The sequence below is a fragment of the Capsicum annuum genome, chromosome 5 (assembly GCF_002878395.1).
Source record: "Capsicum annuum cultivar UCD-10X-F1 chromosome 5, UCD10Xv1.1, whole genome shotgun sequence".
Classification (NCBI taxonomy): Eukaryota; Viridiplantae; Streptophyta; class Magnoliopsida; order Solanales; family Solanaceae; genus Capsicum; species Capsicum annuum.
In genome coordinates, this window is record NC_061115.1 from 204,002,332 (window position 1) to 204,016,788 (window position 14,457).

The following is a 14,457-nucleotide window of genomic DNA, read 5'->3' on the forward strand; positions in this document are numbered from 1 at the left end:
CAAACTCAACTTCTGCATATTTTCAAACAAACACTTATTGAAAGAATGAATTCTAGTGATCCATAAGAACAAAATTTGCTTTAATTTGAGAACTATGTTCTTTTTTTACCTTTTGTAGATATAGAAGAAATAAATAGGTGTAATATATAAATAAATATACAAGGAAAATAGAAGGCAAGAGATCTTATTTTCTCGAAAACAAGCTCAGAATTTCATATCAGGCTTTCTCATCTGGACGCCAAAAGCCCTTTTTACCAACAAGAAACTGCTGTTGCTGTACAGTTACTGACCAACGAAGTGATTGTAGAATTGAGCTGAGCTTGTTAAGCACTGGCATTGTGTCCTGAACTAAAACATATCCACCTGGTCTTACTATTCTTTCAATCTCAGCAACTACTTCCACCATGTCGTATCTGTGAAAAGAGAGACCAAAAAGTTCGCCTCATGAGAAAATATTGGATACACCGTTAATGGAACAAGACTATGTACAAATGAAATCATAGTAGTTACGACCAAGGGTTGTGGTGTGATGGATAGGACCCCTCCACCCTTAGCCAGAGGTCTCGAGTTCAAGCTTTAAGAATGAAAAAGATCATGGTAAGGAGCCCTTTAATGCACCTTGCATAGCGTGGTCTAGATTGGTCAGGAACCCAAAATGGATACCAAACATTAGGTAAGAAGCCACTAAAAAGAAGAAAAAAAGGGCAGCCTGGTGACTAAAGCTCCCTCTATGTGTGTAGTCCAGGGAAGGGTCGGACCACAAGGGCCTATTGTACATAGCCTTAATCGCATTTCTGCAAGAGGCTGTTTCCACGGCTTAGACACATGACCCCTGGTCACAACAATTTTACTAGTAACTCCAAGGCTCCCCTTCAAGGTAGGAAACCACAATCGTTACATTATTCATACTAAAACAAAGTACGATAATATACAGAGAAGGTAGTTATTGAACCTTTGAGTTAAATTTCCAAAGAGGAAGCTGGAATGTAGAAGATCATATGTCCGAGGATAAGTATTGAAGGACTCGCACCAGTCGTGGTATATACCAATCAGCCCTCTGTCAAAGATAATGGAGAGAGTATCTGGCCCACTAATGGGAACAACGTTCATTACCCATAAGGGTCGATCAATGATTGCTGAGGCAAACCTGTTTTACCATGGAAAATTCACCAAGATGGTCAACAAAGAAAAGAAGGTGCAAATGATAATGCACTTCCAATATAGAAACTCTTACCCTCCATAACCAGCATTCATGTCCATCACGTTCCTCACGCTTGACCAATTTATACCCAGGCCTCCAAGGTAAACATCCGAGACCAACGCTGCCCAATGTTTTGTGTCCTCGTCGAAAACATCTTCAGCATCTGTTATTTGGGATAAGCGTTCAGGTTTATTATTGAGCCTCTGGGGCCAGGGTGCAGGCCACTCATATGTATTGCCAGTGCTGCTCGTGGGGAGTGGTACAAGACAGCTGTCCAGAGATGTATACCTACTCATACAATATACAATAAATGATTGGAGCGGAATGATGACTATGTGACAAAGTTAAGGATCTAATGAAAATGAGCATCATATCGTATTGAGCTTACCACGAACTATTTGATCTATTGTTCTGGTCACATAGAGGTGGATTATTTTCTCTCCGGTTCTCATAGCAGGAGGATGAAACCGGCTTCTGATATATAACTAGCCCGATTCCAGCTGAGTCAAAAAAGGTCTTCTTCACCATCTTCCAGCATATTGCTTCAGTTAGTGCAACCATAGCTGCAAATGGAAAGAAAGTAGAGCGTCACGAGATAATGAAATTCAGTGATCACCAACAGAACAAAGGTACAAAATACCAGCACTATGCCTAATCAGCATTCAGATTGAAGCTGATCATTTAATAAGAAACTTATAAGAATTTAGTTCAGAGAACTGAGTAACCATGAGTAAAAACCTTTCCAGACTTTCTTATCTCTTTCGTCATCCCGATAAACAGGCGTTGCTGACCACACGAAAAACCCTCCAGGCCTAAGCATCCTGTTTAGTTCCATCAATGGTTTTCCTCCTGCATTTTGAAATCGATTACGAAGTAAAACAAATATTGCCGACAGGATTGCAAATTTGAAAACAGTGATTACCATCTCCATCCCAATGAACCCTGCATCTTGCACAATGAATCATATCATATGCATTATCTGGAAATGCCAGCTTTTGAGTTCCAATAACTGAGAGAGTAGCGGGGATTCCACGTTCCAGTGCAAACTGTATCTGAGCCTCATGTTCATCCTTGGGTGCAAGTGACATGGTAGTGACATTTTTATCTAGCAAATACCCACCAAAGCTAGCAACACCGCAGCCAACGTCTAAAATGACTCTTATATTCTTTCCCCATTCAATTTCTGGAAAAGTCTGAATGAAAAAGCAAGAAACATCTCAGCTTAAAAATTACAATCAGTACAGTAGGGCTCCAGGGATCATTCCAAATTCTCAACGTAGTGACTGCAGAACAAGTAAAAGACGTAATCCCACAAGTGGGGTCTAGGGAGGGTGGTGTGTACGCTTTGGATGCAATAAACCACCCCACCCCCCATGAACAAGAAATTAATCGAAATTAAAAATGGAAGAACAAGATAAAGTTCACGAACAAGCATTGCCCTTGGCTTCTATCTCCTAGACAGTTAAACCCTTTTACTCTTTGATTATCTAAAAGTATTTTTTTCTCATAGAATGGTTCTTAATGTATCATTTCAGGAGAGAGTTATAAAGTCTTAGTTGTAAATCACAAAAGTATTAACTATAATCTAACATAACATATCAAATTCCACCTTCATGTAGTTTGAGAATAGATTTTGTCTAAGGGGCAAGGAACCTGCATCTCTTTCGAGACATCTAAAATTCATTTCAAGAAAGTTGACTCACTCCTAACTTCACCGATAGAAAATGGCTTATAGTGATAATATATCCCTTCGAAGAAATCACACAACAATGTATAGAGACAATCAGAAACAATCATGCATCAAGGGTTGCCACATCTTCCAAGAAATTGATTTCTCATTAAAACGTTATTATTGGAATTTGATTTCATTCAATTGAAAGGGATAAAATTCAATAAAGCACAAATGCAATTAACATGACCAGAATGAAATCCAATACAATCTAATAGCAACGTTATATACTATTGCTTGATGTGATGAAGAAAAATAAACTTGTAAAATAGACATACTACCTTTTGAATGGACTCGATATAGTTAGTAACTCCATCCTTGAATTGTGTTCCACCACCAGGAAAAACAAGATAATCACCAGATTTGACCACCCAATTCTGGTCCTTCTTATATTCCACAAGCTTGGGATGGGGAACGTTGTTGTACCAAATCTATTCAAAGTAAAAAAAAGTTGAAGAAACAATTACGGCATGGTTACTTTTTTGCAGCAGACCAAGATATACGAACAAATCAACTATGAAGCTTTTGGATGAAAAACACATTAATTACATCTGAGGTTTGAAACATGTAAAATAAAGAGGAAACTGTAAGTATATACGGAATATGGATATAGAATTCTCAGAAATTCTAACTGGAACAAAACCAAACCAAGCCTACAGGTTACAATTGGCCAATGAGGTTTCTATAAGAAGCCAATACAGTGTTTCAGTAGCAAAGAATTAAATGGCAAGACATATTTTCCCAGCAGATATCACAAACATTTCAAAGATGCTATCGTCCACGAAATAGTAGGATGGTTGTTTCTAAGAACTATGGTGCCTATGAATCTTCGACCAATAGTGCACTTCCAAATCAAGTAGTGTTCATTGTGGTTTCGTCCATCTCTCATGTGTGTGCAACTCATAATTTCTCTCTCAATAAAATTCAGATAAGGCAAGTACAAAGCTTCCACTGATCCAACAATTGCTTTTTCAAACATTAGTAATGTCCAGGCCAGTTTGCGTGTAGTTCAACTAATGACATAGGGTACCTGCTACCTCCCATAAGCACAGGTACTAAGTACTATGCTAATAAAATCTAACAGCCATAACCACTATAAGATTCCATTGAACTAAAAATTGTTTTTTCTTATAACATTAGTGTCCAGTCAGCTTGCACAGCTCAAGTAATGACACAGGATACCTGCTACCTCCCACAAGCACAGATACCAAGTACAATGCTAATAAAATCTTACAGCTATGACTGTTGGAAATATCTAGCTAAAGAAAATAAAGCTAAAAGGAGTGAGGGGTTGGTTAGAGTTAGTTATAACAAACACATGTTGTGCACATGTTGAGTGATAGTGAGTTGAGACTTGGAGTCTATAAATACTCCCATTTTCTTTCATTGTAAGCTAACAAAATATGAATCAATGAGAATTGCAATTATTCTCTCTAAATGAATACTACCAGTTGCTTAGTTCTTTGATATACTTACTGTAATTAGCTAGTATTTTGTATTTTTGAAATGGTATCAAAGCAGCGATCTTCATCCTAGCTGCGTTTCGACAACTTCGAAGCTCGACTTTGGTTTTCCATGGCGGACTCCAGTGCTAGTGTATCCTCATCACGAACTACAACAGTTATGATTGACCACCATCATCCCTTGTATCTTCAAGCTTCTGATACTCCTGGTATTGTGCTAATTCCTATCAAGCTCACGGGACCTGCAAATTATGCGCTGTGGAGCAGATCTATGACTTTGGCACTTCGAGGCAAAGGGAAATTAGGTTTTGTAGATGGTTCGTGTCTCAAATCTCAATACAGAGGTGAATTGGTAGAACTTTGGGAAAAAGGCAATGCAATAGTGCTCTCTTGGATCGGTAGTACAGTGGCAGAGAAGTTGATGCCAAGTATTGTGTTTACATCAAATGCAAAGAAGGTATGGATTGATTTCAAAGAGAGATTTGATAGATCAAACTTGACTCGAATTTATCACCTCTGGACTGAGATTGCGACATTGAAACAAGGTATGGATTCTGTTACTACTTACTACTCTAAGATGAAAGATTCCTGGGATGAACTTGATGTAATGGTTCCCTTACCTTATTGTGATTGTGCTGAATCGCGACCATACCTAGAGCATCTCAGATCTCACAGGCTTCTCTAGTTCCTTATGGGACTGAATGAAAGTTATAGTCAGATCAGGAGTAGTATACTCTCTAAAAATCCTATAGTTACTTTACATGAAGCTTATGCTACTGTGACTCAGCAAGAGAGTCAAAGAGTTCTAGGAGTCACTGATAGCAACAAGGAACCATTAGCTTTGCTCGCAGGAAGGGCACAAAGACCATCACATAAGACCTCTGAGATGTTTTGTGAAATATGTGGATATAGAAATCACAATGCTGCTGATTGTTATAGAGTAGTAGGCTATCCACCGGACTTCAAAAGTAAGAAGAAATTTGGTTCCAACTTTAAACCTCCAGGTGATCAAGGGTATAAAAATGGATATGAGCATACTAGGGCTCCTATGCATAACCCCTCTTATGGTGGACAGTCAACCAGTGCTAGACAATTTCCTAATAAGTCTACTCAATCTACTTCAACACCAGCCTTTAAACCCCATGCCCACGTTACTGCAACAGCAGGGGAAGCTTCATCCTCTAAAAGTCAGGGGTATTTTTTCTCGAATGAACAATTTGAGTAGATGAAACACATGATGACCAAAGCAAATGAAGCTGATTGTGTGTCTAATATGGCAGGTATTCACTCTTTGTTGTCTAAAACCATTGGTTTTGAGTGGATAATTGACACAGGTGCCTCATATCATATTACTCCATATAAGGAATTACTTAAATCTTTGAAAGATTTAAAGGGGAATGGACCTAATAGTCAAGTACAGGTCTCTACAGGTGATAAATCAGAAATTCTTGGTGCAGGAAAAACATTTGTTTTAGGAGAACATGAAATAACAAATGTACTCTATGTTCCAGATTTTAAATTCAGCTTGCTCTCAGTTTCCAAGTTGACCAAGGAGCTATCTTGTGCTGTATCTTTTTTCCCTGATTTTTGCATCTTTCAGGCTCTCTCCAATGGCAAGGTCTTGGGGATTGGTAAGGAAAGGGATGGATTATACATTTTGCAAGAAGAAGTTGAATCTAATGTACTGGCAGCTCATACATCAAGTGTTGATAGTATATTGTGGCATTATAGATTGGGACATCCATTAGGTGAAGCTTTGAATCACATTTCATCTCTAAAAGGCCATGTACTGGCATCAGATTTGTCCTTTTGCTAAACAACATAGGTTGAAATTTCCTATTAGTACTACTATTTCTTATTCTTGTTTTGACTTAGTTCATCTTGATCTATGGGACCATATAAAACGCCCACATATGATAACAAGTATTACTTTGTGACCTTGGTTGATGATCATAGTAGATATTCTTGGATTTGTATCATTCATTATAACTATGAAGTGTTTATTGTGTTAAAAGACTTTCTCTTGTTAATAAAGAATCAGTTTGTTGTTGGTGTTAAAGTGTTTAGATCAGACAATGGCACAGAATTTTTCAATTCTAAATGCCTTGACTTGTTTAAATCTAATGGGGTTATTCACCAGAGTAGTTGTGCTTATACTCCTCAACAGAATGGGATAGTTGAAAGAAAACACAAACACATTCTTGAGGTAGCAAGAGCTTTAAAATTTCAGAGTGGAATGCCTATCAGATTTTGGGGTGATTTTGTCAAGACAACAGTGTACTTGATAAATAAGCTACCTTCTTCAAAGGTGTTGAGTGGTAAATCCCCTTATGAACTACTTCATGCCAAACCACCAAGACTTGATCATCTGCGAGTGTTTGGTTGTCTCTGCTGTGCTAGTAACTTGCCTAAAGGTGATAAGTTTCAGGCAAGAGCTAGGAAGTCAGTTATGTTGGGATATTCAGAAACACAAAAGGGCTACAGATTGTATGATCTTTACGCAGGTACCATCTTTGTGAGCAGGGATATGACCTTTCATGAGTATGTTTTTCCTTTCCAACACAAGGAAAATTATCCCAACACTAACACGACAGATTTGCTTCAGCACTCACCTCTTGTTTTTCCTATTCCTAACACTACTTCTTTCCCTGTGGTCATTGAAGATGTATCATCTACTCCCTCTGGTACTGATCTGCAGGAACAAGTTTCTGATTCAATTGATCATTTACCTCCTGATGAAATCATAGTTGAGGGTAACAGAAATCCTGAGGAGGCGTTGGTTTTCCCACCCGCTAATATTTGTGATCAAAGAAGACCAGCAAGAAAGACAAAACCACCTGCTTGGCTTAATGACTATGTGACTTCAGTGAAACCTTCTAGCAATTGTACTTATCCTATTGGTGATTATCTGGCGTATTCCTATTTGTCTGCATCATATCAAGCCTACTTAAGTGTTTTTCAGATATTCAAGAGCCGAAATCTTTCCAAGAAGCTTCTCAACAACCTGCTTGGGTTGAGGCTAGGCAGTAAGAGATCAGTGCCCTTGAGGAAAATAAGACTTGGGAACTAGTTCCACTTCCACCTGGGAAGCGTCCCATTGGTTCGAAATGGGTCTATAAGGTCAAACTTAAAGCGGATGGTTCTATAAACAAGTACAAGGTTCGGTTGGTTGCAAAATGATACACTCAACAAGCATGATTGGACTACCATGATACTTTTTCTCCGGTTGCTAAGATGGGTACTGTTAGAACAGTGATTAGTGTGGTTGCTTCCAAAGGTTGGGATCTCTTCCATATGGATGTGAGCAATGCTTTCTTGCAAGGTGATCTTTATGAAGAAGTGTACATGTCCTTGCCTCAAGGTTTTCACAGCCAAGGGGAGACTAGAGTATGTAGGCTGCTCAAATCTCTCTACTCTCTACGATCTTAAACAAGCTTCTAGACAGTGGAATATTAAATTGACCACTGCACTTTTAGAGGCTGGATATGCTTAAAACTCTCATGACCACTCGTTATTCACCAAACAAGAGGGTGATGATATTGTGATTCTAGTGATATATGTTGATATATTGCTTACAGGTAACAATCCTTCTCTGATTAAGGATGCAAAAACCTACTTGCATAGTCAATTCAAGGTGAAATATTTAGGTAAGCTAAAATACTTCTTGGGGATAGAAGTTCACAGATCAACTTATGGAATTCTGCTAAACCAAAGGAAATACATCTTAGACCTCATTGCTGATGTTGGATTAGGAGGGTCTAAACCTGTTTTTACACCACTGGAGCAGAACATCAAACTCACTACTGCTGAGCATGATCAGTAGCTCAATAAAACAGATGATCCTCTTCTCAGTGATGTTTCTTGTTATCAAAAATTAATTGGAAAACTGATTTATTTGACCATCACCTGACCAGATATTTGTTTCACAGTGCAATTGTTAAGCCAGTTTATGCAACAACCCAAGAAATCGCACTGGGAGGCTGCTTTAAGGATAATCAAATATGTGAAAAGTTCACCTGGTCTGGGAATTTTCTTCAAGAAAGGATCAGCTACAGAGTTAGTTGCTTATTGTGATTCGGATTGGGCATCATGTCCAAATACGAGAAGATCAATTACAGGTTACACAATCCAATTAGGATCATCTTTGATTTCTTGGAAATCCAAGAATCAAAGCACTATAAGTCGAAGTTCAGTAGAAGCCGAGTACAGGAGCATCGCAGGTGCTGTGGCAAAAATCATTTGGATGGTTGGTTTATTGAAGGATCTTGGTGTCGTTGTACCTACTTCAATTCAGCTTTACTGTGATAGCAAGGTTGCTATGCAAATTGCCGCTAATCCAATCTTTCATGAACGAACCAAGCATATAGAAATCGATTGTCATTTTATCAGGGAAAAGCTCAAAGAACGTCTAATTCAGCCAGTGTACCTCTCTACTAAATTCCAACTGGCAGATATGCTTACAAAGGCTCTAGGAGCATCACAACATCATTTTTTGTTGTCCAAGATGGGAGTTCTCGATATCTTTCACCCTCCAGCTTGAGGGGGTGTGTTGGAAATATCTAGCTAAAGAAAATAAAGCTAAAAGGAGTGAGGGGTTGGTTAGAGTTAGTTATAACAAACACATGTTGTGCACATGTTGAGTGATAGTGAGTTGAGACTTGGAGTCTATAAATACTCCCATTTGCTTTCATTGTAAGCTAAGAAAATATGAATCAATGAGAATTGCAATTATTCTCTCTCTAAATGAATGCTACCAATTGCTTAGTTCTTTGATATTCTTACTGTATTTAGCTAGTATTTTGTATTTTTGAAAATAACCACTATAAGATACAGCTTCCATTGAACTAAAAATTGTTTTTTCATATAACATTAGTGTCCAGGTCAGCTTGCGCAGCTCAACTAATGACGTAGGATACCTGCTACCTCCCACAAACAGATATCGAGAAGAATAACCAGTAAAATCTAACAGTTATAACCACTTTAAGTTCTAGCTTCCACCGAGCTAACAATTGCTTTTTCTAATAACATTAGTGTCCACGCAAGCTTGCGTGCAGCTCAACTAATGACACAGGAGCTAACAATTGCTTTTTCTAATAACATTAGTGTCCACGCAAGCTTGCGTGCAGCTCAACTAATGACACAGGATACCTGTTACCTCCCACAAGCATAGACACCGAAACAAATAATTGCTATTAAAGTTATCAAATCAAGAAACAAGAAACATGAAACCATGCCACAGTTAAAAACAAAATAATAAAAACAAATCTTACCACCAAAAGAACCTATCAATCTCACCATATCCCTACTCTTAGGCCATGGAACTGGAACTTTATACCCATCAGGCAATGGAATCAAACACCTTGGACTTGGTTTAGGACAATGCCTCTCTCTATGCTCCATATGCCTCCTCGATTTCAACGCCTTTATAGCTTCGTAATTATCAAGACAAGGTATATAATCAACTGCAACTACACCCTTACACAACTTCCAATAAAGATTCTCAACACCCAACTCATCATTCGACTTTGTCGTTGAATTAACACCTACGGGAACAAATGGGGTTGCAGAATCTTGGTGAGACATTTTCTCATCAAGATTCTCAACACCCACCTCGTCATTCTTCGTGCCATTCGATTCTAAATCATTTTTCTGAGGCATTTTCTCATCAAGATTCTCAACACCCACCTCATCATTCTTCGTGTTATTCGATTCTAAATCATTTTGCTGACGCATTTTCCCATCAAGATTCTCAACACCCACCTCATCATTCTTCTTATTGTTCGATATGTGATCATCATGAGATGTTGTAGAAACGTGCTGAGAAATGTCGGTGGTGGAAAAAACAGGGGATTTTTGTGAGTTGTTAATGAGGATGAATGTAACGAAGAGTAGTATAAGGAAGAAGGAGAATAAGAATGGGATTTTCAAGAGGTTCTTCATTGATGATGTTATAGCCATTCTTGTTTTCTTGTTTTTTTTTCTTCTTCTTTTGCAGTGAGATCTGAGGGATTTAGAGAAACAGAGAGGTGGCAAATGATTGTTCCAAGTCAAAAACAAAAAAAAAGAAAGAAAGATCAGAGTTATGTTCTTTGAAATGTAGTTAAGAGGGTGTGTGTGGGGTGGAATTATATGCGGACAAGAGAATCTAATGTGGTTTGGTATAACCATACAAAGATAGAGTGATAATTAATTTGGGATTAATTATAGGATTTAGTTTATTTTATTTTTGATTAGAATTATTAATTTGGAATTTTATTTGTGCAAATTATACACATATTCGTGATAGTAAATTTTATAATCTAGTGGTTCGACTATATAATCAAAATACACTAGAACTCTTTTATATATCGATCTCGTTTGCCGATATTTTTTTTTTTTTGTGTTTTTTGTATATGTTTTAGATAATCTAAGGTGGACGGTGGTCTTCTATTTTTTGTTTAAGAATAAACATAAATACTCAATCCAATAGTTTCATACTCTCAGTGTTTCAAAAAAGAATAATCTAATTTGACTTTGTATAAAGTTTAAGAAAATAAAGAAGACTTTTGAATCTTATAGTGTTAAATTAAAGATATGTGAAATGTATCAAAATACCTTTCAATCTTGTGGTCTTAAACATGTTATGTGGAAAATTGAAATAAAAAAGTTGCTAAAAAAAAGGATCATTCTTTTTAAATCGGACTAAAAAAAAAATAGGTCATTGTTTTTTAAACGGAGGAAGTATTAATCATTAGACTAATATGATATTTCATTGTAATAAGAAGGTAAAATGATCTTTTGGACCCTTATACTATGTTGGTTTTGTAAGTTGTATACTTTTACTTACATGTTTGTCATCTGGACCCCTAAACCCACTAAAAAGCTATATTTTAAATCCTTTGACCGTTGATTTTGCCTATATGGCATTAAAATGTTGACTAGGACGAGGAGAGTGATTACAATCGTCTGGGGTGCGAGTGGGGATTAATTTTTTTGCCAATTTTATATTAAAATAATTAAAAAAATAAAAAAGAATTAATTTTTTTTTCAATTTTTTAATTTAAAAATATTTTTAAAAATTTTAAAATAATAAATTTTAAAATAAAATATACCCCCCACCCCCTTCCCAGTCCAGCCACTCCCTCACCCCACCCCAGCCCCTCCACCCCACTCAACTTTTTTCAGCTTTTTAAATTTAAAAATAGTTTTAAAAATTTTAAAAATAATATTTTTTAAATATTCAATATTTTTTTAGCTTTTTAAATTTAAAAATATTTTAAAAACTAAAAAATATATTTTTTTAAAATAAAAAAAGACCCTCCCCTACCCCCACCCTCACCCTCCACCCAATCCATCACCCCACCCCCTCCCCTATCGTCCCCACCCCATCCATCACCCCACCCCCTCCCCCATCGTCCCCCACCCCATCCACCGGTCACCACCATCCCCACCCCATCCACCAGTCACCATCGTCCCCCACCCCATCCCTTAGTCACCACCGTTCTTCACCCCTTCCATCAGTCCACCATCATTTCCGTTCCTCATCTAGCACCTTCCCCATCCCCAACCCTTTTCTCATCTTTCACCCTTTCCTCATTCCTCCACCCCGTCTTTCACCCTCCCCCAAGTAACACAATCACCATCACACCAACATTTCGTTACTCCCCCACCCTACTCCAGCCATCAACATTACAAAATCCCATCAAGAACCCCAGCATTATAAAACCCCATTATAACATTTCATTACAAAAATTTTTCTCCTCTAAGTTCATTAGCAGCTTTGGTCTATTTTTGTGTTAAATTTCAGTTTTTGGGTAAGATTTGATCAAGACATCATGGAATTAATTCAAATCAAACACCATGAAATTAATTCAAAAAAAAAAAATTAAATTTCAATTGCATTTCAATTTTACCATGGAATCACCTGCTAACCAAAAAATTTAAAATTTCACATCAAATAACTAAACACAATCAATGGATCTTGAATTCATATGACCTTTTTTTTTTTTAATAAAATCTAACAATTTTAACTGCTTTTTTTGATTCATTGGAAGTAAAATATATTAATTGGAGTTTACAAAGAAAAGAAGAAGGAGAAGAGAGAGAGTAGAAGAAGAAGCAAAAGAAAGAGAGAGAGGGGGAGAATAAGAATCGGGGAAAGAGAAAGAAAAGGGGGAAGAGAGGGAAAAAAGGAAAAGGGGGGAGGGGGGGATGGATTGTTTTTTTTTTTTTTTTTTAATTTTTTTATTTATTTTAAATATTTAATATTTTTTATATTTAAAAATTGACGTGGAAGCGGACGTGGCGAGAGTGTGTTACACTCACCGAAAAAGTATTTAAAATGTTGCTTTTTAGTAGATTCAGGGGTTCTGATGACAAACATGTAAGTAGAAGTGTCCAACTTACAAAATCGACATAGTACAGGGGTCCAGAAATGTTATTTTGCCTAATAAGAAAGATTGTAAATTTATATTATTAACTGGTAGCAGATGAAATTTACCACAATCTTTTTAAATAAAAGTATAACAATCTTTTGACCGTCTTACCATTTGAAATAATGAAATTAATGCAAGTTCATCATAAGATTTTATCAAATATGATCCTTGCATACTTTCATTTTCACTACAAATCACCTTTTACAAAGCTTTTTAATTCTAATAACTTATTTTAATAAGTTAATTCAATGATATTTAGATATATTATATATATCTTTATCACAATCAAAAGTATTATTCTTTTTTAAAACTTCATGTGTTGTTAAATTAAAAAAAAATGATGGGGTAACATGATATCTAAGCAATAGAAACAGAAAATGATAAAGAAATTTAATATTATTGCTTAATAGAACTTATTTCAAATATAATTATAACAACCTTTCAATCTCCTTACAAATATCATCACAAATTTCATCTTATACTACCCTTTCAAAATATTATTATAATAAACTTTCAATCTCCTTAATTATTCTAAGATTTTTTCAAAGAAGACCTTTTTTAATTAACTTGAACTTAAAATTGTTAGATCCAGCATTCCAATACAGTCCAATATCATCACAGACAATTGCATAGTCTTTGCTAGGCTTCATCATCTGTGTAAGCGGTTCTCCAATTTCTAAGATTTGCCGCTTCAGTGACGTCTCATAATTCTACATGTTGCTTGCTACCTTGCTTTACATGTCCAATCATACCTTTCATCCAGTGCTTAAAACGTGCTTTTTAATATCCTCAAACAACAATATCAATTTCTGAATGGACTTTTCAAGGTCCATGATAACCTTGTTAATCTTTCATGAATTTTTCTTATTAATGACTAGGGCGGAATTGATGTCCCGTGCTTCTTCTTCTACTTTTGATGAGATGAAATCGTCCATGAAAATTTTCTTCCTAATAATAATATTAGTAGAAAAAAAGTGTTTAATGAACTTTACAATGTTGAGAAAAGATGAATAGAAATTTATAGAGATGTTTTAATATTAGATTTGGAAAGTGTATGACACTATAAATTATTCTCCTAATAAAGCTTTTGTATAAGATTACATAATTTAGATCAAATTCTTTTCATGTATAAATTTGTACACGAATTTAAAGAAACACTATAAATTATTTTTCTAATAAAGCTTTTGTATAAGATTACATAATAAAGATCAAATTCTTTCCATGTATAAATTTGTACACAAATTTAAAGAAACACTATAAATTATTTTCCTAATAAAGCTTTTGTATAAGATTACATAATTAAGATCAAATTTTTTCTATGTATAAATTTGTACAGGAATTTAAAGAAACACTATAAATTATTTTTCTAATAAAGCTCTTGTATAAGATTACATAATTAAGATCAAATTCTTTCTATGTATAAATTTGAACAAAAATTTAAAGAAACACTATAAATTATTTTTCTAATAAAGTTTTTGTATAAGATTATACAATTCAGATCAAATTCCTTCTATGTGTAAATTTGTACACCAATTTAAAGAAATATTATTAAAAATTACTTTAATGTCTTTCCAAATTCTGATTATTCATATTTTAGATTTTTATCGGTAGTTATATTTGATTTGATATATTACGTCCACAAGTAGGTTA

At 35.7% G+C, this 14,457-nt stretch overlaps 1 protein-coding gene across 1 annotated transcript; it reads right to left on the reverse strand.

Moving 5' to 3' along the window:
* Positions 1-59: 59 nt before the first annotated feature.
* LOC107871118 (probable methyltransferase PMT23) lies at positions 60-10,564 on the reverse strand. The gene is made up of 8 exons (XM_016717919.2): positions 9,689-10,564; positions 3,212-3,361; positions 2,124-2,394; positions 1,940-2,050; positions 1,590-1,764; positions 1,235-1,489; positions 953-1,147; positions 60-413 (listed from the first exon to the last, which is right to left on the reverse strand). Exons 1-8 carry the CDS (start codon positions 10,559-10,561, stop codon positions 218-220), a joined length of 2,226 nt encoding a protein of 741 aa, XP_016573405.2. The 5' UTR covers positions 10,562-10,564; the 3' UTR covers positions 60-217.
* Between the last annotated feature and the right edge of the window lie 3,893 nt (positions 10,565-14,457).

Excerpts from the sequence above, each read along its gene's own strand:
- LOC107871118 (XM_016717919.2), bottom strand. The coding sequence starts at position 10,561 with ATGGTTATACCAAACCACATTAGATTCTCTTGTCCGCATATAATTCCA. Across the intron at positions 2,051-2,123 it reads GGTTCATTGGGATGGAGATG|GAGGAAAACCATTGATGGAA; the intron begins GTAATCACTGTT and ends TTCAAAATGCAG. Across the intron at positions 1,490-1,589 it reads AATAGATCAAATAGTTCGTG|GTATACATCTCTGGACAGCT; the intron begins GTAAGCTCAATA and ends TTGTATGAGTAG.